We start from the raw sequence: 25,915 nt of genomic DNA, 5'->3' as shown, positions 1-25,915 counted from the left end.
TCAGTATTATATATCTATAATTATTTAAAAGTGAGAATAAATATTGTTGAAATGTTTTTGAATTGTTCTTTCTATATTGATCTGACAGTCAGTTGTTAATTACATGCAGACGTTGATACAACTACTAGGCTACTTCACTATATATCACACTGAATCACAACGCAAGTTAGACATTATGATGTTCCGGACCTTTTCTTGAGGACATTTTCTCTAACTGGACCTATTTGAATTTTAGTTGAATACCCCTGGTCTATAGCATATTTCAGCCTCGTCTGTGGAAAAAAAGATACAATAGCTGGACAACAGAGTTCTTCTGCTTTGTTCCTCTCACTGCATTTAAATGCATTCATTATATTACAGAAATATGTCCCGTAAAAGAAAAAGAGCTCCAAGCCCAACAAAGAGGACCCAATATTTTATTTTATATTAATATTTTTATGGAAAATCCATGTGTCCTTCTTCAATAGCTTCTAATTCATCCGACCCAGTGTCTCCAAATTATTTGTTCACACAAAATTTCTCAGATTTAGCCTCTTAATTTTCCTCTCAAAGTGCACCAGATTCATGCATTTCACTTTAAAAAGGTTAAAAAAATCTCCCGGGGAGGGTCTGAATCTCGGCTGTCTAATATTTTCACACAGCTGCACAGTGGAGGCACTAGCGGAAAACACTGGGTGTGTGAATGATATTTAACAAAGATTTATAATTTCAGCAGCGCTAACATTGGAGGGGGGCCCCCTAATCATATTTCGCTTAGGGCCCCATGAAGGCTTGGGCCGGCTCTGTTGGTAGTATTACTCTGTAGTTCATATCCAGGCAACACTAATCCCAGAGGACCAAATAAATCTTCTCTCAAGTACACACATACACTTAAACTAGCTAGAGACAAAGACAGGAGCGCGCACACACATTCTGTTAAATCCACATATCTTCTCAATACTCTAATCACATCAATGAGAAAACTGGTTGACAGCCTAATGTCTCACAGTAAGCCAGTGCTTCTCAAATGGTGGGGCGCGCCTTTTTGAAGTTTAAAACTATTGGATCTGCCCAGTGCCACTCTGGATCAGCCAACCAATCGCATAATGTTGGTCGTGACTTATGTCATGAGCCGGCTTCTGACGGTGAGTTCCAGTTGTAATGGGACTTCACTACATATTGTGGTCATGGATCTACCGGTACCTGGCAACGGTAACGTGCTAGAGCCTAACGTTTAGTTATTTGGACAAGAAAGGTTGTCGGCGTCCATACTTTCGCGAGCAGATGCACTGGAACACAGACAGGTCGGAACTCGGAACTACCAAGTCGGAAATCTCCGAGTTCTGAGTATAAAAGATATATAATATAAAGTACAAGAATTTCAACAAACCAAAATATAAAAATAATATTCTGTTCTGACTATAGTACCACGTTTCCAAGGCAACAGGTGATGGAAGACTGTGCAAAGCTAAAAAACATGCATAGTAGCAAAAAAGGCATTTTACTTTGGGTAATGCTTGATGCCTTTATCACTCAAGATATGTAAGTTTTAACAATAGACACCAGAGAGGGAATAAAATACGGTACTTATTATTAAACTGTTAGATTCATCGACATGTTAAGTCTTCCAAATTCCTCTACGCCATTTACTTCCTAATCCCTCACTGCTGCTTAACACCCTCCAAGGTAATATACCATCTTGACAGCAGCCTTCCCTGTCCAATTTCCCTCCCAGAGCCCAGCTCATCGATTAATCTTTGAGGGAACATGTAGAGTGTGCCTGTGTATCCTCCAAACATCTTACCGGTGGCTGCTGAGAGTTAAGCACCCCTCTCTTGGTGGACCCCCCTCTGGAGCTGAGCCTCTTCCACGACTCTGAGAAACGCCCCCTGGTGGTGGGACGCCCCGGCCCAGATGTCCCGGACGCAACAGATGAATCATCCCGGGTAGAGAATGGCCGGTCCCTGCGCAACTCCCTCCGCTCAGCCCACTTCTTCTTGGAAGCCATTGGTGTTAAAAATGTGGTCAAACAGATGGAGCAAGCAGGGCAACGAGGAGGCTGTTCTTTAATCAAACTAGTGCCACAGGTGGCATCCTCCTCACTTCATTCTTCAGTATGCTGCCTACTCAACGAGTGTCTCACCTCTTTCTTTCAGTCTTCTTTTTGCTCTAGAAGGTTGTGCTCCTTTCCTGCTTGTATTACCTTTTCCCTCTTCAGATCTCCAGATTAAAAGAGTGGGACAGCAGGTCTTCACCTGCTCAGCTGCACTCCTGTGCTCTTATTTTCTTCCCTGTAGCTTCTTCTGGGAGGGATGGCAGTCAGAGAGGATAGGTGGTGAAGCAGAAGGTGCTGTCTGCACCCTGTTGCATGTGCCGTTACTGTGGCTTAGCCGCTGATGCCGATTTCCCTCCTCACAGGGAGAGGGAGAGGGAGAGGGAGAAACAAGGCAAGCGAGAGAGAGAGAGAAAGGGAGTGTGTGTGTGTATGGGGGGGGGGTTAAAATGTATGATATTCAAATCCCAGTGAAAGGGAATTCAAGACAAAGACAAAGAGGTGGAAAGAGATGGAATCGGAATATAGAGCAAATGACAGTTAAACAAGTGGTGAAGGGAAAAAATAAAAGGTTCTCAGATAGGAAAACAAAGAGACATGCAAGAGTCTCTGGAGTGAGTGCAGGGCTTTTTTAAGCTGACTCAGAAGAACAGAGACGGATGCCCTTGTTCAGTAAGCACGGGGCTTTGAATACAGCCACTAAACCTCCATCTCCTCTCCTGTTCTTCTTACTCCCAAAGCTTTCATTCACAATCTCACTCTCTTTCTTCTGTGAGGGGCACGCACACCTCTCCCCCTCTTCTTCTTTTTGATGTACATGATTCACAGTTTATGAGTTAAGCCTCAGTTTTTCTGTCGCACTTGAAGAGAAAAAACATATGGAACTGGAACTGATCTTCTCCATCTCATGCTGCCTTGCTGGTCATCTTCTTCCTTCACTCTGACACTTCTCACTCCAAGTCTCCAGCTGTGCTATAAGGCATGCAGTTGTGAGAAAAATACGCCTGTTAATCTTTGAGAGTATAAGATGTTATTGCTAATTTGAAAAAAGAAGAGTATAAAAGTATTCTGACAAAAAAAAAATTACTGAGTGTGTGACACAATGAGATATAGAAAAAGAATGTAAGATAGTGTGGGATAGAGACATGTAGACAAAGTAAGGAGAGGTGTCAGTTTCTGAACAACAGGGACATTGTTGTCGTCGCTCCCAGCAACCACTCACCACCACCTGGGAATAGCTCCTGTGTGTATTTAAGTGTGTGTGTGTGTGTGTGTGTGTGTGTGTGTGTGTGTGTGTGTGTGTGTGTGTGTGTGTGTGTGTGTGTGTGTGTGTGTGTGTGTGTGTGTGTGTGTGTGTGTGAGAGAGTATTATGGAGCAAGTGACAGAGGGAAGTGAAAAAGCAAAACACAATGAGAAGGAGGGAGAAAAAGCAAATGAATAAAAACTCAATCACAATTTTTCTTAGAACGAGACCATAGGGACTTCAAGGTTAGCCCAAGTTGTAATATTCTCTAGTGACTAAGTCCCACACTTTAGCGGCTATGGCTGATGCTGACTGGTAGGCCTACTGGATTTTTTAGACGTTCAACGGTTCAGTTAAACGAATGTCATTCAGCTTGCCAATACCTTAGGCTTATATCAGACGTCAGATATCGTCTAACTTTGTTCCATGACTTCCAATATGTCTTCCACAAACTAATTAATGTAGCATGTCATTGCTTCTGTTTGATGCTTGAAAACAATAGTGCACAACAGAGCACAGTCAAAAACTGGTTTCCTCCATCAATCAGCAACACCTGTCTTTGCTGACTTGAACTTAAATTAACTGTGGCTACTGGCTAGCCCAGGCCTTACACAATCCCCCCTTGTGTTCGGAGGTGTACAAAAATAGCCTACAAATGAAGTAGGCCACATAACAACAGAAATCTCCAATAATTAACAGGTCTTTTTTTCTGTTAAATTCAATTTGCAAAACACTTCAAATAAATAATGTAATGTAAATAGTCAACGTTATATTCTTATTTAAAAAAATAGTAACTCCACTGAATAGCTAGCTAGAAAACTGTAATGCTTATTGTGTTATTTTTGGGGGCTGGGACACCTAATGTGGATGAAGGCTTAAATTGATTTACAGGAACTGTAGGAAGAACTCTACTGTCGATTGTGTGTGACAGCAATCTACTGTCGCCGACAGATTAGCTTCATGAGGCCATTTGATGTTTTTTCAGAAAAACTAGCTAGCATACTAGCGTTTGCCTCGGCTTATAGCAAAACTTCACAGCTTAACAACAAATTATACTTTACTAGACTGAATACACTGCTTAATATGACAACAATATGCTTAGGTAAGTTACTCTATTGTTGACTATATCTTACCTGAGCCTAGAGAAGTGTACTAGCAAACGAGGACCTGCCCACTTCATTGCTTTCTCCTTGCACGAGCTAATTTACCGCTTCCCTGCACGAGCTCTGTTACCGCTGTCTGACCGTCCAACATGGTGCCTGTTTTGGTGCTACCGCCAGGGGTCGCCACAGTCAGATAATTTCAAATTATACCTCAGCCAAAACCAAGCTGCATTATTCCGAGTTTTGGCCATACGATTAGCCTGGCATTCCCAGACCTGCCACTAGGCGCTGGCAAATTAAATTTGCTGCGCCCGTTATCACGGTCTGGATTTCCAGGCTACCATACAGTTCAACATGGCCTGCCTAACCAATATTTATAATTATTAAAGGTCTGGTTTGGTCTCCACCAACTTTTGAGAAAAATACCAAGTGTAATATGCCAATAAGCAATGACAGAAATTATACAAGCGGTTTCACCACAGAGAAGGAAGCAAGAGATAATGACTAACATATTAATTTAGTAAATATAGCCCATTTTAAAAGGCAAAACAAAAAAGATTGAGACATCACTTTGATGGGCCAGCCTATTTTTTTTTTTTTTTTTTTTATCTGGGGCTGGCTCCGCATAAAACCATGCTAACCTCATGCTGAACATAAGTGGGCAATAGCCTATTTCTTAAAACTGGTTATTTTAAGATTAGGCCTATAGGCTATTAGCCTAAACCCTGAAAGGAAGTGAGAGAACATTGCACCTCTGAAACTTTGAAAAGCAGAAGGAAAACCAAGAGTTGTAGATCACACCTGAGGAGCTTAAAGAGAATTTGACATGGTATTTCTAAAGTTTGGACTAGTCCACACAGTGTAGTAGATGACAGGTTCCTTTCTCCTGTCTCCCAGTGCCACTTTCTGACTTTAACATCAAATATCCACCTACACAGGATTGTGTGGTTGCCATGGTTACTAACCGACCATTTAGACTTTGCATCATCAGTGCTTCCTTGCAATCCTCATGTGCATCACCCTGTGCACTCACTCATGTACAATTTCAGACCATGATATCCACGAAAACACACATTCCCCCACACCACGCAGCATCAGACACAAAACCAATTACTCTCGGAATCTATCTCCTACAATACTCACATGAAGACGTGTCCATTAGGCTACCAGATGACCACATTTGATTTTATAAAGCAAAAATGTATCATTGAGCAGCCCACTCAGTCAGAGCACATCTTTAGTTTCAGCTAGTGAGACATGTAGGGCTAATAATAGTACACAAACTAAATAGATAGACTTAATGAAAAAAGAAAAGAAAAACAAACACCTACACTTGCCTGATCAAAAAACACCCATTAATTCCAGGGCCTTTTTTCGTGGGAGAATCTTTTTAATTGACTGTCAGATTAGTAAACTGTTTTTTTTCTGGGGTTATTTAGAGTGTCAAGCAACAACTTCAACAAGTTATAGAAAAAAGAAAGAAAATAACAAAGTAGGCCCATGTGAAAGGAGCTGTTATTAACCACAGGAATAACAGAATACTGCTCAGTTTGTTTCTAATCTCCACTAAAAAATGAATAGTTTTCTTAACAATACATACTTTTAAATCTTCTTTTAGTTTGTTAATGATCTAAGTGCATCTCTTTCCTTTAGCTATTAAAATAAATTAATAAATTATTTCAATTTTAATCCCAAAGTGCTGTATTTCACCACAAAAGAGAAAGCCATGAGAGGTAAGAGAGGTTATTGTTTCATCCATACTTAAATACAGATATTGAGCTTGTAGAACAACTTTTTCATCTGCTGCTGAGCACTAACACCAATTTATACAAATGTATACTAAATTTGCACGGTACAGTTTTTATTTCAGCTTTCACGCCTTAATATGCACTTACACTTGTATTTCAAGAGTTACATCATTTCAATTGCAATGCTATTATCTTTTTTTCTCCCTTGAAATGTTGGTTATTAATAATGTGACTACCAGGGCCGCCGCTCCCTATACGCAGAGACTGCGTAGGGCACCAAGTTCCTGGGGGGGCACCCCAAAAAAAAAAATATATATATATATAGGCTATAGGCTATATATATATATATATATATATTTTTTTTTTTTTTTTTTTAATTAAAAAGGAAAAAGAGATGGTCCGGGGGCCCCCCAAAATAGTTTTTTTTTAAAAAGTTCATGATAATCATTACATTACAAAAAATATATAAATTAGTTATGAACAGGCCCATCGTTGTTTTTTCTTAATTGTGTAACCTATCCAGGGGTGGATTACTGCACAGGCACACCGGGCACAGGCCCAGGGGCCCAAGGGCTCAGGGGGGCCCTCAGCCAGAGATACTGATAGTAACTTTTCATGTTCCATAGTCAAAGGACTGATGCATTTTACTTTAAAAAGGTAAAAAAAATTCTGGGGGGGCATACCCCCGGACCACCCAACAAGGTACAGGGTCCCTCCAACAATACCCCAAAATCCTGTGGGAAACACTGACTTCCTTAATATGTTTTTGCCATTAATTGTATGTATCTGTGTAGAAAATTCAGTGTACCTGACTGGATAGGGTCAAGTGGGGGGCCCTTTAAGAGTGTGTGCCCAGGGGCCCATTATCTCATAATCTGTCTATGAACCTATCACTCAATTCCTTTGCAAAGGCAGTTAGTAGGATACAAGGCAACTTTTTTCTTTTTTCACAAGTTAAGCTGTTCTTTCTGTTAGTAAATGCTGTTCGCAAAAACTCATCACTACAGCAAATGTGCCAAAAAGCAGTCGCAGAGATCTTGCAAGGGCAAAAAATTTTCGCTCACGCCCTACGGACGCAAGCTTCTTGGTGTTTTTTTTTTTTTTTTTGGGGGGGGGGGGGGGGGGCATCACTGACAATTTCAGCTTAGGGCACCCAAAAGCTTAGCAGCGGCCCTGGTGACTACACATTCTCATAAGATTGATTAGCAGCAGTTGAGCAGCTGTTAAGACAATTTGGGAGTTGAACTTAATCATTTCAGATCCTGATCAACTTATATTGTGTATAGAAATAAATAAAATACATACAGCAATGCATCCATAATGATGAACTCATCGCAAAATGAACACAACCATTAAACCATTGCCTTCCTATTGTGTTGAAAATCCTCAGGGAACCCGAAGTGTGTTTCCTACCTTAATATCTGTGCACAGCGGGGTCAGAACTCTTCTGGTGTGAGATTTCCTTGTCATTTTCCTCTGGGGGAAAAAATCAGACAGAGAAGAAAGTAAGACAATCTTTGTTCACAATTACATAATTTGACTTTAAACTGGCTTCAGAAAGAGGTTTAATGTACAGGCTATTCAAATATTTCCAATAATACATTCAAAAGTTTGATTCTAATTTCATAATTTCATTATATTTGTGATGGTTCTTACACAAGACTAATTATAAGAAATCATAATAATATTTCTGAATGTATAGTTTTAGTGTTGTCATTTGCTATGTGTTGTCCTTGAGCAAGGCACTTAACCCCAAAACTGCTCCAGGGGCGCTGTACCACGGCTGATCCTGCGCTCTGACCCCCTACGAAGTGTGGTAACTTGAGAGGGGATATGCGGAAAGACAAATTTCAATGTAACCATTGACTAATGAAGTAACTTAACGTAACGTAACGTGACTTGACTTGACTTGACTTAACAAAGGATCTGTTGTTTTACTGCCTGATTGGGGTATTTTTTTTACTCTGAGCTGACATTCCCTCCATTATTGAAATCGCTCTACTGCTCCCTCTTCGCTTGCTGATCACAGTTGTTTTACATGAATTGCTTTGACTAAATTGACCAATTTGTTTTGTGAGTGGATTCAATGTCATTAAAATCCAGGCTGTTAGGCAATATTTTAGAATTTGAACACATTCTGATCCTGAATTTTTAACCTGTATTTTATGAGATGTAATAGTAGATATAAAATAGTAACATCTGCCACAAATATACAACTTTGTAAACAACAAGTTTTTATATATTAATAAAATAAATATAATACACCCGTACAGCATTCTATTCCATATACAGTATTCTATGTCATTTACATTTTATTTTACATTATATTTTATATATGGTACACCCTACCCTATCTCTGCACCGTCTTTGCACAATTTTTTTTTTTTGTAATAATTTTTTATTTAGGTCTCAGGTGGCTCTCTTTACTTGTGTGTTTCTCTTATATTTTCCTTCTTGAATCTCTGGAATTATTCTTATGTTACTATTTAGGCAGATGTAGCACTTCCATTGTTGTGACTTTGAAGAATACCAGACCACATTTTATAACTAAATTATGCAAAATTCACAAATATCCTGTGGGGTTTTAGCACTATATAGATTGACAGCCTAGTGTGAATGTTTCAACTTAAAATCAATATGTTCACTAAAGTGGCAAAAGAGCCCCCCCCCCCCCAAAAAAAAAGAAAGAACTAATAATACGAATAATTAAATAATTAAAAATATGAATGTGATTTGAAAGCTTTTTTTTATAAAAAGATCTGAGCTCCATACTAATACCAAATAATCAGTGTTTTTTATTGCAGAAGGCATGAGTAGCCGAAAGGCTCTCAACCTGTCACACCCGTTTCCTTCACAAGATTTGTCCATCAACTTTTTTAGTTTCATCACAGCCACCTAGACTCCCTCTGACTTTATTTTCTCTGCCTTTTTGTCACTCTTAACCATCTGCAATGAATCCCATTCCCCATCCCTCCATGCTTCATAGTAATTCTTTCTTTTTTAATTCATTCAGCTGTGAGTGCTATACTCAGAGTCTGGCACGTAGCCACCCCATTAAAAAAAGCAAATTAGTTTAGAAAATTGGTGTGATTCAGAATGGTCTGGTCCTTGAACATGGAATAGTCTGTGTTAAGTGGCTTAACACCACCTTTTTTTCTTTCGCACTTGACCCTACATTTATGGAAAGACCTCATCTTCACTCCTCTTCGCTCACTCTCATACCCTTCACCTCCCTTGAAACCAAACTTGTTGGATCATGTGAGGAAATTTAAAACAATAATTATTGATATAGCATTTTCTCCAAAAGTGTCATTTATGCACCTGCAGAACCATGTGGCAAATAAACAAATTTTTATTCTAAAATGAGGACGAGGGCTGCTGTGTTTACCCCCACTGATAATTAGCCCCTGTCTCCTTTCATATCCTAACACTAATTACTGCTTCCTCTCTCACAAAGGACAGAAAGGTTGGGGATGCATTTTTAAGCAGGATGATAGCATCAATAATTCACACAGAAACCTCAGACAATGTGTGTGTTTCTGCCCCCCTCCCCCAGAATTTGTGAATTTCTCTCAAGTATACCTGCTTTTTTGCATCAGGTAAATATACACAGATAATACTATGTTAGAGCATTACTGGAGAATAAGATATGTAAAACCACACTGCATATGTAATATTTACTGTTTGAGTTATCATTTATGCCCATCCTGCAATGTTCGTACGGCAACAAAAATCACTATACCAACACAAGAAGAAAAAAGACACTTGATAAGATGAATGTTCCTTCCTGCAGCTGTGCGTAATTCAGCTGGGAAAGACTCGACTGGCTGTCAAAGCTCTGTAAGAAGATGAGCCAAAAGCGAACGCAGCCTCCTGTGGAGAAGTGTCACCTAAACTGGGTAAATAAGGGCCAGCCAACCCATTGTATTCACAATATGCTAACAAAATGATGCATTTGTAATTGTGCATGTGTGTGTATGTGTGGTTTCGAATGAGTCACTAGTGCTGGCTTTCTCTCTGAATCACATACACACTAATGAGGGACAACTCATCTGTGTCCGAACGACAGCCACAAACCGGCTTGGAGACAAGTCACTAATCACTGTTTCATGGAGAAGAGACCAAAGCATGTGCACGCTTACACACAAGCACACACAAACAAATTCCCTCTGTAATCAACCAGTGAGTGTAATTCTCCAGTGAGGGATAATTAGTGGTCTTCAGACACTATTGCATTGTAGAGAAAAAAACTAACGGTGGTGAAAGAAAATCGATTTGTTTAAAAAGGGTGATTCCTATCTTTTAAGTTTTTCGATTCATAAATTCCAAAAAAAAAATGTAAATAAGTAGGGGAGAACGGGGTAATCTGAGCCACTTTTTACATTTGCTCCCCTCTAAGCGAGCTAAAATGATTTATCACTCAAATTTACACATTTCCCATTAATTCAGGATGTTTCCTAGAAATGGGTAGTAGCAGAATTTTTTCAAGACAAAGGGCAGTGAAAATATTGTTGTATTAAAAAAAGTTCTCATGTGGCTCACTTTACCCCAGCTGTGGGGTAAACTGAGACAGACCTGAATAATCAAGGGGGTAAAGTGAACCAGCTGATCCACTTACTTTTTCCACTCTGAAACTACCATAACAACACATATTGTAACAGTAAGAATCCTGAAAGCTAGCCACACATTCCAGAACTAATGTCGGACTAGTAAAATAATGATGGGGTTGAGTCAATTAAGCAAAGCAAATTTTCTAAACACTTGAAAGTAACTCTGAACAAAATCAAATACAACATATTATAATTCAAAAGGTTTTGATAAGATTCAAATGAAAGATAGAACCAGTTAGATTAGAACACAGTCTGGGGGTCAGAACACAGGACCCTTAGAGCCAGCTTGTGTCTGGGGGTCAAAGCATAGGAAAATCAGAACCAGCAAGAACAGCCTGGGACTCAGAACACAGGAGAAGACCCAACTGGATTATAACATCAGCCTGTCATACTCTACAACTAGGCCTACTCTACATTCCAGCCCTGAAGGTTACAGGGAAAGATGAGAAGGTGCTCTTTCCCTGTGGTTGCCCCAGGTCGTCTTCCTGGTGTACTTCCTTGGCATGATGGCTTTTCTACAATGTGTATGACATTAAAATAAAACACATGTCATATAACATTACATTAAAATGTGTTTAAGACTAAACTTAACTTGTGCCTCATGGTGGGGGAAAGTAAGACAGTGGCTCACTTTCCCCCACCACCACAATTTGAGAAAAAACTACCTCTCTTAGCATTTCAGGCTAATCTTTAGCAAATATCATCACATGGTATTTATATGTTGGTAGTTCATCAACACATATGATATAAGTTTTTCTACATGAATACATTTGCTTTGGCACAACAGTTGATTAAGTTGACAGCAAGAAAATTTACTTTTACATGCAAAATACCTATTTTGGTGAAAAAAAACATGCTGACCACAGCACCATGAGGTCCTCTCTTTCAGGGCCATTGGGAAATGAGAGGGGCTTGAAAACATATATCTCACATGACCACAAATGTTTTCCGTTGCCTAGATACAGGGGGTGGCTCACATTACCCGATGCCTCAGATTCCCCCGTTCTCCCCTATTTATTTATTGTATTTATCTATTTATTCATTTACTTACTTACTTACTTACTTATTTATTTATTTATTTATTTATTTATTTAAGCTACCAATTTTATTTAGAGCAGAGTCTGTATTTGTATTGTATAACTTTAATTTATTCTCTCACTGATTGAGCAAAAAGTCTTTATCTGTTAAAGTTTACTAACATAATAAATGTTACCTTTTTCTTAGGTTTGCTTACTTAGGTGTGTTTACTTTACTGCAATCAGTTAATAAAACTATTCAAACGTAAAAACTACATAACTTTACTCTGATTTCATGATTCTTTCTTCCTCCTATGAATTAAATGAGAAATGGATTTTGAATCTAATCGTGACCCAAAGAATCAAAATCGATCAGATTTTGGGACACAGAAGATTCACAACCCTAGATAAAACTGTAGATAAAGTTGTCAGTGTGGCAGGATATGGTGTGAGGGAGAAAACTTAAAATCACAATATACTCTATGACTGTTCGAAGAGTCCAAAGACAAGCACATTTAAAAATTCAAGGAAAGACAAAAGTCAACTCTCTTTAGGGGACAGAGAAACCCTTGAAGGCTTTTGCTTGAGATATGTGCTAAATCCATGTTTTATCCCACTAACAGGGAGCAGGCTATTGTGGATGATTTATACATAGGGCATATGGTTGCTTCAGTGTCCAACAGCCCACAGATGGTGGCGCAAAGCCAGAAAGAGGGAATATGGGTAAGATAATAATTTATTCAGCACACCAGCAGCCTACCACTTCTCAGTATTGATCTGTTACTCTGACCTACATAGTGCATTTTTATCATAACACAAAAAAAATAACAGTGACCAAATTTCAGTCCAAAGTGATGCCAAAAGTAACAATTTAGTTTTTCATGCCAAATCCCTTTGTCCTCGTTTCACTTATTTATTTATTTTCAAGAAAACTTTCTGTGTAGGCTATGTGTGAAATCATCAAGCTTCCTCGCCAAGAGAGCGTTCCAATTCAAAATGGCGGATGTCTTACCACGCTGAAGGTCTTCAAAGCTCCTTTAGGAAATGTTTCGTCCCGCCCTCACTGCACTTCAGTCTTGAAATTCTGAATCTGCCTCCAAGTCCCTCTTTCCTTAAAAAAAAATAAAAATGTAAACCGGAAGGTGTAAAACTGGGTTATTTCACAACAAGGTGAGGAAAAGGGGAAAAAAGCCAGATGATTGGTAGGAGAGGGAAGTGGTGGCTGAGAGGAGATGGCTGGCTCCAGGAGTCAGACACCACAGGTGGGCAAGACGTCCCTCTGCTAGTGGAGGCGTGTTGGAGGACAGGGCATGACGTAGCCTTCCTACGCGTGCGTGTGACGCTGTCAGTCTCAATTAAAACACATCTGTAGGTCCAGAAGAAGCACTGGGCCGGGGACCCTGAGAATCCAGATGTTCCATATTCATGCTGCAAAAACAGATACAAATTCCTCCAGTTATTATCATTACAGGTAATTATCCAAAACTTTTGGGCATGCTGATTTGTTTACATTTCTTGTTAATGCAAGCTTCGTCTGTTCTCGAAGCCTGGAAAGTCAGAAAGTGGTAAAAGATATAGAGGAAATAGAAGTCTTCTTCGAGTGTTGTACATCTATGCAAAAACATTTCTCATCTGGCAGCCATGAAAATTAAATAAATATCCAAGATGACAAAGATGAATCTATGGCGTCACTTATCCCCTAATGACTCTGCGCACCTGCTCTGCTCTTCCTCATTGGCGCCATGTTTCCTGGCATAGGCTGGCAAGGCCTTGTGGTGTTTCTATCAGAGGGGAGTGAAAGAGAATGGAAATGGATGTGATGAGCCTCTGGCAAGTGGCGCGTCTTCCACAATAGCACCTGAGTCCCAGTTACTCTGAGGGGCTGCAGTGAATGGTGGGAGACTCAGTGTGTGAACCATCCCCAGTGATCCAGACCCTTTGAGCATCTCGCCGGGGCAGGTTGCTAGGTGAGGCAGTCATGATGCCCACCCCACACACACACAAGCCCCCCACCCACACACATACATACACACACAACCACCCTTATGCATCGCACAGTTTGAAGAGAGGAGGGTTAATGATAGCAAATAAAGAAAAGTAAACAGTGGGTGGCTAACAAGTACTAATTTGGAGCGGCACTCTGCTATGAATAAATGAAGAGATCACTCAGATGCCACAGCAACAGAGGGGAGTAGTCGTCTCGTGGGACGACAGTGAGAGGCCCCTGTCAAGCTGCTGATCATTTTAGGGCCCTGAGAGGCCTCTCTGGTTGTCTGGAAACATGAGCACGACATTGCGTCTCACTTGGCTGACTAGTATGTGTCCCTCACGCTTCCATATCCTCCTGCAGTTTACTTAAAACATTCTTTTATCTCAGTTTCTTTGAATTTCTTTCCTTTCTCTGTTACGCTTTGCCTTTCCATCCGTCCTAACTTAAGGCTACCCACCCACCCCCACTCCCCTTGATCTCATCACTTTGCCCCTTCTCCTGTCATAGCCTGCCTGCACCGATGCAACGGCGAGATTGTAAAACGACTCATCCGATTGTGGTCTGTCACATTAGGTTTGAACTGGTACTGATCAGGACCACATTCATTTCCACACTGCTACATCATGCAAGCCGAACAAACTTCCCACTGTTGAATACATTTTTAAACATGCTCAAATTAGAGAGAAGAGGCCACTCTACAAAATGAGTGCGGGAACAACAAAGCATTTCAGAGAGGCATAATATTTTAGACTTTAGGTCCAGATAACAGTGCAACAATAAGTAATAAATTACCTTTGTTACACACAAACTCATTATTGAAAAAAACCTGTGGAAGGCCCAAATAGGCAATTATTATGGAAAGGGAGCTGGATGATGAGGAGGAGAACGATTAAACACTGCTGACAGTAAAGAGTGCTTTAAATTAGCTGACAGGTTGGATTAGGCTTTCAAGTTTAAGAAAAAATAAGGTCACTTTTTGTAGTTGTGCAGAAAATGTGTGCCTTATTGAAACAGAAAAGGGGAAGAAAAAGTACATAGCATAGACAATGGAGAACTTATCCGAGCAATCGTAGAAACGTCTACCCTTATCTACAGTATATTTCCATGTTCCATGTTCCACACAAACAACCAACACATGGCAAGATAGGTGACAAAACACGTGCGCGCACACACACACACACACACACACACACACACACACACACACACACACACACACACACACACACACACATACACACACACACACATACACACACACACAAGTATTTCCAAATCAATGTGTTTTTAATAGACATTTATGTTGTTTGGGTTTTCAAATGTGATTGAAGGGCAAGGACATTACAGACATCTATCAACACTGTGGAAAAGCAGATAAAGTAAAGTCCTTTTTCACCAAAGGCCAAAGGACACACAAAATCTATATCTAATCAGAAAGCGTTTTGATGCTTCTTGGTCTGGCTGGTGGCAAAGCTCTCCCTCCCTACACGTTCTGAAATACAAAAAACTGTGTCCCGGTTATTGGGAAACACACAGCAATATTGAACAATTGCATTGTATAATGAGCCAGTCAGTTGACAAAGTTATCAGTGCAACTATAGGTTTCTTGAAACAAACTGTATGTCATGAGGCTGTCTTCTGATTTACAGGGTAAATCCTCTGACACTCTCTCAATGCATAGCCTGTGATACCTCTACCTTTGAGCCCGGGCCCTTCGAGATCTTCACACTAATTAGTTTTAGCTCTGTTGCAGGATCAGATGCATCAGTGGCAACCTGGAGCATCTTTGGTCAGTAACTGTAGACACAGATCTGGCAGATTTTCTTTGGGGAACCGCGATCATCTCGGTTTGGTAACCACACCGTTTGTCTCAACAGGCAATTGGTTTCACATTGAGAAATAATTAGTTTAGTTGGAGATTGAGGCTGGCAGCATCAGGCGGGATTGCTGCCATCATTATCATAATTGTATAGTTATCATCATCATGACTGTCAGACACTAATGGTCTAATACTTCTGTGGTGCAGATTTTGTGATTTTCTTTAACATGAAATTGTGATTCTATTGAAAGCAACACATTTGAGTCTCAACAACGGCTTCCACAAGGTCACTTTACAACTTACATTTAACCAAATTAAAAAGCCTCTTTGAATGTTACCCATTAAGTCCTCCACTGGCTTGCGCAACACAGTGCACTAATCAGTTGAGACTCAGTGAATTTGGAAGTTTGGCTTTAAAAATCCCATGCTGGGTTTTAGCATTAAGCATCCCCTTCAAGTCCCCAAACACAACACGCAGCCACGTATTAAATTTAGTGAATGATTAAACAAGGCATAAGCAGTTTTGAAGATATAAAAACTGCATCCTAATCCTTTTTTTATTGCATTTCTCTGGACCCGATTAGCCAGCTTCATGCTGCATGGAAAGTACATGGCACATTTTCTAGTAATAGCACTGACTGGGACAAGGCCGTACCCGTCACACCCATATCTCTTCATCTGCAGGTATAAGGTTAATTCACTGTCTAATGGGCTGAGGAATGGATGAACCGTTTGATGTTAAAGGGTAATTGACTATGTCTGAGTAGTGTGTGTGTGTGTGTGTGTGTGTGTGTGTGTGTGTGTGTGTGTGTGTGTGTGTGTGTGTGTGTGTGTCACGGAGGGAGTATCACTCCCAGAAGCATAGATGTCAACATACTGTCGAAACAGATTATAGACATCATTAAAATATCCCCTCCGTGACCTTAAAGCTATCTCACTTAACTCTGTGATGACTCATCAGTAAATAGTGAAACTGTTCGTAGTATGTTTTTATACTGCCTCATATAGCCTAAACCCTGCATAAATCTGTGCACTGCATAATTAGGCCATGTTACAGCCAGTCTCATCTGGCCCCTGAAAAACCCAGTTCAGAGTTATGATAACATAGGGTCGTCTTCCTCATGTGGTAACAGGTGGTACACCTTCTGTGACAAAAATGAGCAGAAAGGGTAGGCTACCCTTGCCGGACATTTAATCAAAAGGTCCCACTGACCCCAACCTGTGTTGTCTTTTTGTGCCACATTGCTGCTGTTACCGTGACATTAAGCAGGCAGGAGATTTACTGTAGATTACTCCTCAGGCCAGCCATTACACCGGGAGAGGGGTTGTCATGGAAACGGACCCCTACAAGGCTGTCAGAATTGTTTAATTATTCAGGACCACCATCACCGAGAATCAACGGGGAATCAACTGGGAATCTCTGAACCGATTTGAATGGTGAGAGAGAAACATTAAACGAGTTGAGGAATCCGGATAAACTTCCCCTGGATAATCTAAGCTGTTGAGCTAAAAAGCCCTTGCTGGGACTCAACCATTGAGTAGGCTGTTGCCTGCGCATGCAATTTGTTTCCATTGAAACATGCACATGCTCACACGGTAAGCCAATAATCTAGAGGAGGCAGGTATAGTTGTTAGAAGATACATGTGGCCAAGGTGTACCAGGCTTTCTGCCACACAAAACCAAAATGCAGTATTTAGTCAAAATTCATTGAAGACCAGAATCAGAATGGTTGGAATTTGTTTTGGTCTCCTCTCCACTCACAGCAAAACTCCACAGCCTTGGTGACAGAGCCTTCTCCAGGGCAGCTCCCAGGCTCTGGAACTACCTCCCACAACATATCTGTGACTCCGAGTCCCTCACTATCTTCCAGTCCCACCTCAAGACCCATCTCTTCTCGCCTACTCCTAGACCACCCCTACCCACCCCCCATCAACTTTGCATTTTTTTTTTTTTTTTTTTTTGTCGTTTGTTGCCTTTGTAAAGCGCTTTGAGTACGAGAAAAGCGCTATACAAATCCAATGTATGATTATTATTATCATTATAATTTTTTCAGTCTATAATAAACTTAACATTTGAAGCAAAACAGCATGTTAAAAAATGTGACAACCAAACCCAGCTACAAACCAAACTGTGAAAGTAAGCAGGTCAAACCCAGTTAGATGAACTTACTTTCCCCAACCCAAGCTGTTTCTTGTATTTGAAATATACCAGTGATGATTGTCTAACATACTTAATGGCTCCCTGTCAAACACTTTATTGACTTCAAAATTCTCTTTCTCACTTTCAAAGCTCTCCATAACATGTCCCCATCTTACATATCTGACCTCCTCCAGAACTACACCTCTACCTGTACTCTCCGCTCTTCCTCCTCCATGCTCGTCACCACACCTCCTGCACAGCTGTCATCCATGGGGTCACACAAGCCTTCAGCCGTGCAGGCCCCCTGTCTCTGGAACTCTCTCCCACAATACATCCGTGACTCTGACTCTCTAGCCTACCACATTAAAATCCCTTCTTAAAACTGGCATTTTCTGTGTAATTCTAAGTATTTTATTCTATTGTTGTTTGTATTGCTTTGATATTGCTTTGTACATATCCTTGCTCTGTTTTATTGTTGTGCGACTGTTTTTCAAAGAGTTTCAAAGACATTGTGAATGTCATAATAATGCTCTCTGCCTTTGTAAAGATTTGTCTACCTTTCTCTCTTTTTCTTCAAATATTGTTTTCTCCTCATTTAACCTTTCGATTGAATAAGGGTGTGGTTGCCTGGTAACAGTAAAACTATGGAAACACAAAGAAGAAAAGATACAGTTACTACTAATGTGACACAATGTAGAGTGTGTGTTGCCCTTATAATACGTTCATGGTTCCTAGCTATAATTATCTCATGAAAACAATATAGGCTACACAGTATAGTGCGAAAGGCTGTAGCACCCACCATACTCCAGCACATGCAGGTGGCTACACTGTGTCACATTTTTAGCTTTGGCATTTCTCTAATTGTATTTGCACAGTTCAAAGGCCTGAGTGTTACATAATTAAAACGCAGCTGTATAGAACATCCAGTCCACTCTTGACACACTGAAAACATAATAATCAAAGGATTAAAAAATAATAATAATAATCCGACACATATCATTACATACATACATTTCAGACATGTCTTGGCAATGGCAGATCTGATGGAATCGGCTCATGTCTGATTGGGAAGGTTTAAATACTGTATGTCCAAGCCTACTTATAACAAAGGGTTCTGCAGAGACAATAAGTGAGAAACAATGCGAAAGATGCAGAGTATTCCGACCAATGTATTTTTTGTTTTTCCTTTTGGCGGATGCTATGGGAGGGGGCAGCAGTCCTCAGGTGTGTTGTTTTGCCTGCAAAGTGTGTGATGCCACTTTGTCCCCTCTCCTATATTCAGAATGGTGTGAAGTGTGTGGGAGCACCAAATCTTGTCCGTAAAACTATCAGGGACTGTTTTATGAGCCGGTGGGCAGTGTACTGTTAAGACTGCACCATATTTTTTTGGGCAGCAACAGTTTTTATGTCCTTTTTTTATTCAAAGATCTTCACATGCTTGCACACACAGAAACAATCAGTCTCACTTATATCACTAGCAGCATGCCACACGCCTGTCTGATTTAATGAAGCAGCTCCCTGGATCTATAAACTTTCCTCCATTTACCTAGCATATGTTGCTGTTTGTTTCCGGGCTATTACTGCTGACTTTAGAACAAGTTGCCTCTTGTGAAAGATGATTGAATCGTTTTCTCCCAACAACTTCTCTCTAATCCATCATTTATAGTAGTAAGCATCTGCTGTGCTCCATCTTGCCATATATGTTTGACTGTACGTTAAACAGTAACTCTGACCTCCAGAGGCTCATTAAAACTGCACAATATCCCTCTGGCCACGTCGGCTGGTGTTGTGAAATAAACAGTGCTAGTTATTTTCAGTTTACAGTTGGATGCTGTTTTTTTAGTCTACCAAAAGCTTCCCTAGCTGGAAAACAGAGATAATGTTAATCTTTCTTTAAATTACATATTAACACTTATATCTTCTATATGCAGGGCTGCCAAGTTTCACCAAAAGTTTGGAGTGAGATTTTTTGGCCGAGGGACCAAAACCGTGTCCTCTCTCCCACCCAATAACTTTTGCTAGTGTCCTGCAAGTTTATATATTGTTCATAATAAATCAGAAATAAAGACAATTGGAAAATGTGATAAAACATCCAAAATCTTATTAAAATAAACTAATTCATGAATTGAAAAGTTGTAGGACAGGTTTTAATTAAACATTGGGTGTGGACACATTATAACTAGGGGTCTGGGGGTCCCCCCCGAAAATTTTGAGCATTAAACACTTAATTTCCTGCATTCTGGTGAATTTTTATGAAGCAATGTGTGCCTTTTCTGCATTCATTTTTATGTAAAGTAAAAGAGAACATTCACGGTTTCGCTGACACAAATGTTATTGAATAGTATTCAATTCATGTGTAGTGCTTTCAAATATCTCCTGTAGCCTATTGTTAAAACATTTGGTTAAACTGTAATAAAGGTAATTATTCTATATCATGTCTACTATTGAGTATGGTGTTTTACTAGCAGCATTAGGCTTTATTCAAAGAAAAAAAAATTAGGGAACAGTTCAACACCAATTCAAACTAGGCTAAAATAAAACATCTGGGTTACTTGGTCCCTCCTCTTAGGCTACCTTGATTTGTGTTATGAAAAGTGCTATAAATGTGCAATACATAGGCTACAGTTCATTACACAGAAGAATAAAAGCATTTTTATTGGCGGATGAGCCATTTGTTACTTTGCAAACCTAATTTTCAAACTAAATTACCAAAAAACAATATACAAAACGATCCAAAGATCTTCTGAATTTACTTGAGTGAAATTGAAGGGTTAATATGTTTGATGCACGCGCGCTCACCGGCCGGCGGGGACACAATTCTTATCAGAGTGTGAACGGGTTGATTTGCGTGTGTCTCACGGCCAAAGAGTGAGACTTGGCAGCTATGTCTATATGAAATGTATGGATTTCTGCTAAATTTTATTTCAAAATATAGGACTGAAAATCCTGAAGAATACTTTGCTGACCCCAAGTGGTGAAGTTGTATAACTGTAGAACAGACTCCAGGTAAAGACTCATTTGCATTATCTTCCAGCTACTGCTGAAAAAAAAGATAAAGTTATAACAAAGCATAAATGTTTACTTTATTGGCAAGTTCATAACAAATGCTGAGTTTCCATTGGGAAAAAATCTGCTTACATTTTTTCAAATGACAATCAAATCGACAAAAAACTAAAACAGTGAAAACACACGAGTGACAACCTGCTTGACATTTCAATTACATGGCAGAGTTTGAGTTGTAATATTAAACACCATGTTTACAAAGCCCACTCCTAATTAGAAAATAAGAGCTCTCTGTTTGTGCATCTTCAAATCATCAATTGAACAAAAGGCGAGGGTTGGAAACCTTTTTCTTTTGCTCTTTTTAACAGAAGAGTGGTTAAAAGGCAGCAAGGTAATTGTCCTCCAGAGGATTTCTCTGTTTCTATCTTACATGGTCGGTCATGTACACACGTACACTTTTCATCGCTCAGTGGGGGAGCCCTGCTCACATCCAAACACCCTTTAAAAGATTATATAGTGTAAGTCTCAGCCTTATGCCTTACAGCTGGTATAGGATCTGTATTCATTTTGTTGTGCACTACTATACAGACAGAGTTCTTATTTTAAAAAGGCCCCCTGTACTTGTATCTAAACATGGTTTGGCAATAATGCACATGAAAAGTGGATGATCTTGAATGAGGCAGATCAAAGGTAAAACATTCAATTCTGTTTGAGCAAGCAAACGAACAGACTAAGCAAGGTAATAAATGTATTTTTGTGCTGAACATGTGACCAGCACTTGAGACACCATCACTGTGTAGAGATAAATAAAACTTTGAGATAAAAAAAGATCCAGTAAGTCCTTGTAGGAATCCATAAAAAAAGGAGCTCAAAGTCTTCAGTTGTACAGCTGCACGATGATCAGAGGAGGTTTTCCAGTCAATGGTTCAGTTGCGATAGACATCAACTAACAAGCTTTAAAGATATATGAGGATCAGTGGAGAGGAATGAAGTGTATGGCCCAAACATATCTATTTAATGGCCTTCCAGTATGTTACTGGGGCAAGACAGCCAGAATAATCTTACTGCAAACAGCCATATACAGTATCTCACAAAAGTGAGTACACCCCTCACATTTCTTCACAATTTTCTTTATATCTTTCCATGGGACAACACTGAATAAATGCCACTTTGATACAATGTAAAGTAGTCAGTGTACAGCTTGTATAACAGTGTAAATTTACTGTCCCCTCAAAATAACTCGACACACAGCCATTAATGTCTAAACTGCTGGCAACAAAAGTGAGTACACCCCTTAGAAAAAATTTACAAATTGGGCCCAAAGCGTAAATATTTTGTGTGGCCACCATTATTTTCCAGCACTGCCTTAACCCTCTTGGGCATGTAGTTCACTAGAGCTTCACAGGTTGCAACTGGAACCCTCTTCCACCCATTTATGACAGCATCACAGAGCTGGTGGATATTAAAGACCTTGCGCTCATCCACCTTCTGTTTGAGGATGCCCCAAAGATGCTCAATAGGGTTTAGGTCTGGAGACAGGCTTGGTCAGGCCATAACCTTTACCCTCAGCTTTTTTAGCAAGCCACTGGTCGTCTTGGAGGTGTGTTTGGGGTCGTTATCATGTTGCAATACCACCCTGCGGCCCAGTTTACGAAGGTTGAGTGCACGTGGTCAGCGTCGTACACAGAGGTTGGCTTTGGAAAATAGACGTATGAGTGCTGCCAGCATTGCTGAAGGGCTTGAAGGGGTGGGGGGTCAACCTGTCAGTGCTCAGACCATACGCCACACTCTGCATCATACTGGTCTGCATGGCTGTCATACCAGAAGAAACCCTATTCTAAAGATGATGCACAAGAAACCCCACAAAAAGTTTGCTGAAGACAAACAGACTACGGACATGGATTACTGCAACCATGTCCTGTGGTCTGATGAGACCAAAATACATTTATTTGGTTCAGATGGTGTTAAGAGTGTGGAGCGGCAACCAGGTGAGGAGTACAAAGACAAGTGTGTCTTGCCTAGAGTCAAGCATGGTGGTTGGAGTGTCATGGTCTGGGGCTGCATGAGTGCTGCCAGCACTGGGGATCTACAGTTCATTGAATTCTAACATGTACTGTGACATACTGAAGCAGAGCATGATCCCCTCCCTTCATAAACTGGACCGCAGGGCAGTACTGCAACATGATAATGACCCCAAACACCCCTCCGAACGACCACTGGCTTGCTAAAGAAGCTGAGGGTAAAGGTTATGGACTGGCCAAGCATGTCTCCAGTCTTAAACCCTATTGAGCATCTTTGGGGCATCCTCAAACGGGAGATGGAGGAGCGCAAGGACTCTAATATCCACAAGCTCCTTGATGTCGTCATGAATGGGTAGAAGAGGGTTCCAGTTGCAACCTGTGAAGCTCTAGTGAACTACATGCCCAAGAGGGTTAAGGCAGTGCTAGAAAATAATGATGGCAAAACAATATATTGACACTTTGGGCCCAATTTGGAAATTTTTTCTAAGGGGTGTACTCACTTTTGTTGCCAACAGTTTAGACATTAATGGCTGTGTGTCGAGTTATTTTGAGGGGACAGTAAATTTACACTGTTATACAAGCTGTACACTGACTACTTGACATTGTATCAAAGTGTCATTTATTCAGTGTTGTCGCATGGAAAGATATAATGAAATATTTGAAGAAATGTTAGGGGTGTACTCACTTTTGTGAGATACTGTATCTGTATAAACATTTGAATATGAATATGGCTTATTAAGACATTGTTTCAAATATGGTTTTCCATCAAAAAAATCCTTAAATCCAACACGCCCAACCCATTGGCTCTGCTTTTACACAATATGTAAATTTTTGGCTTGATATTGCAGTCTAGTTTTCATACGCAATGGCATTTCTTTTCATCATTTCCATTTGACCTGAGTATGTCTAATCCATCTTGTTTAATTGTCAGTGCCAATCGAACATGGTCTCATTTCAGGGACAATGCAATTTATTTTCATAATTTCCTCCTGGCCTGTGTGTATCTAATGCATTGTGTTCATCTCTCTGCATCCAATTCTGTTTGTTTTCATTTACTGCATAATAAATAATACCATTGGTAGATAGATTTAAAAGGTTGCTTTCGGTTTGTTTGTTTTTTCTGCTGTCCAATGTAAACAACTGAGTAATTGTAAAGCTCCATCTGATCACTTTGGCTGATAAGGCAAGTTGTGTCTTTTTAAAAAGAAAAGTGCATTGACTCAACAGCCCCAAGGCATACTTACATACACACATACACACGCAAAAATAGTCACCCCGTTCATAATAAAACACCTTCCTTCCACTTGAAATTGGTAAACATCTTTGCCATTGTTAATAAATTAAAGGTTCAGCAGTTCACATTCATCAGCTGGTTGTGTGTGTTTGTGTAGCTGCGTGCAAGAGTGTTTTGGGTAGTTAAGTTGTATAGTTCACATTGGTCATTGTAGTCCTGTGGCTTTTTTTAGTAGCTCCAGGTCTTTGCGCTTTTTAGCTGCAGGTGGCGTACAGCCATATGCCTCCAAACCCAGGGGCAAGTAACGCTCCTGCAGCCCCAGGAACTCATCCCCCTGGCCGGCTTGTAGCAAGACCCACGGAGGGGGTGAAGATTCACCATGGAACCCCCAAACTGCCAGGGTCTCTGCGGTGAGAGGTAGCAAAAGGAGTGTATAAGAAAGAGAGGCTTTACAGCAAGATACAGTAGCTTAACAGACACAGAGCTTCTTTTCTTTTGAGTGTGTCACTTACCTTTACTGTGCAGATCAGCAGCTTTGGCCATACCAAAGGAGACCAGATATGGTGCTACACCATCCAGGCCTTCTGGTTGACCTCGTGTTGCCATGAGCACTATTGACCTGTTAAGGAAACAAAAACCTCTGTCAATTACAGAATGTACATCATTCTGCTATACTACATTTCACAATAAATGTAAAAAAGTTTGTTTCAAAATGTTCATACTACTGTAGGTCTGTGTAAGAAATGTAAATGTAGCAGTGTAGGTAGTGTTATTTTATTTTTGATGGCACACCTCTTTGGTATTCCTGTTTTTAGGTACTGCTCCATCTTGGCATCCATCTTGGCAAATGAGTTTTTCTTGGTAATTTTCCCAGAACAGGCATCAACTGAGACCAGGAAATACCCAGGCTGGTAGAAGGGCATGGTGACTTCATTCACCTGGCAGGTGACAGGAAGAAATACATTTAAAAAACCCTGACACGTTCAAGTCATACTGATAAAAGAATGTGGCCTGGCAACGCTCACAGTGATAAAGGAGCTGTTATCTCTTCTGTGCTGCTCTTTGCTGCTGAGAGACTTGATTTGTGTCTGGAGGTAGGAGGTCCATGGCTCACTGGAAAACACCAACTGAGACAGAAATCCATTTGTCAGCAGTGGCGGCTTGTGCTTTTAATGGACTAATCGTTATCTTAAATGTGACAACACAAACCTGTTTTGCACCGCAGCTTTTGCAGGACTGTGTATTGAGGGCTGGCATAGGCACCACTGCAGAGGGTGTCTTGGAGTATTTGGGATATGCTTTGGCTGAGCAGTTACAGGTCTGTTTGGAGGATGTGGTGGCCATTACTTTCACTCTTTCACAGCCTTTTACTGAACAGTAGCTGTGACTGTCACGACCATGCCGGGCCCGCAGGTACAGCCACAACAAGCTGGGTGTGATGGAACAGGAGAAATTGTCTTAGAAACTTTCAGAAACCAGGAAAAGCCTCAGAGAGAAAAAAATGGATGAAAGATAAAGGAGGATTTTAGTGTCTCACCCAACCGTTCGGTCAAAGAAGTACTTCCTCTCCATTGGTTTCTTCTCCAGCTCTGCGAGGGATGACAGAGTGCCGTAGTCTGTGATATCATCAAAGGTGTTACTTTGCCTGTCGTTGATGTCGGCCATTATCTGAAATGTGGTGTCTGATGGGTAGCAGAGTCCCACCAGCACCCAGTCATCTCTGAGTGGGAGATAGGAAAAGAGAGACATTACATCACACAGGGCTTCCCGCAAGACCATTTGGAACTAGTGAAATGCTATGAAAACACAACAGTTGACAAGGAAAAAACTTTAGTGTTCAATGGTTTCCCCAAGAGAAAAATACATCATAATTGTCCGATCAAATTTTTTAAAAATCTTATTCCTTAGAAATGATAGAAATCCCATGACTTGCAACGGGCGTGGTCACACACTCT

General features: G+C 40.4%; 2 protein-coding genes across 5 annotated transcripts in view; both read right to left on the bottom strand.

The window, feature by feature from the left end:
• The window catches only part of trpm3 (transient receptor potential cation channel, subfamily M, member 3), a gene marked incomplete at both ends in the record, with an annotated part of 142,316 nt that extends 140,329 nt beyond the window's left edge, over positions 1 to 1,987 (bottom strand). For all 3 annotated transcript variants that reach the window (XM_080051476.1, XM_080051480.1, XM_080051481.1), the window contains one exon: positions 1,784 to 1,987. In XM_080051476.1, coding sequence (XP_079907602.1) covers positions 1,784 to 1,987 — 204 coding nt within the window. The remainder of the gene's footprint in view (positions 1 to 1,783) is intronic.
• Positions 1,988 to 23,343: 21,356 nt separating this feature from the next.
• cemip2 (cell migration inducing hyaluronidase 2) overlaps positions 23,344 to 25,915 on the bottom strand; it is a 38,869-nt gene continuing 36,297 nt past the window's right edge. For both annotated transcript variants that reach the window (XM_080050684.1, XM_080050685.1), the window contains 6 exons: positions 25,498 to 25,680; positions 25,170 to 25,389; positions 24,986 to 25,087; positions 24,753 to 24,898; positions 24,473 to 24,579; positions 23,344 to 24,365 (listed from right to left, as the gene is read on the bottom strand). In XM_080050684.1, the coding sequence (XP_079906810.1) occupies positions 24,166 to 24,365; positions 24,473 to 24,579; positions 24,753 to 24,898; positions 24,986 to 25,087; positions 25,170 to 25,389; positions 25,498 to 25,680 (958 nt within the window). In that variant the 3' untranslated portion in view covers positions 23,344 to 24,165. The remainder of the gene's footprint in view (positions 24,366 to 24,472; positions 24,580 to 24,752; positions 24,899 to 24,985; positions 25,088 to 25,169; positions 25,390 to 25,497; positions 25,681 to 25,915) is intronic.

The sequence above is a fragment of the Ammodytes marinus genome (genome assembly GCF_949987685.1).
Source record: "Ammodytes marinus genome assembly, chromosome: 2".
Taxonomy (NCBI): domain Eukaryota; kingdom Metazoa; phylum Chordata; class Actinopteri; order Uranoscopiformes; family Ammodytidae; genus Ammodytes; species Ammodytes marinus.
This window is presented reverse-complemented; position numbering and strand designations above follow the sequence as displayed.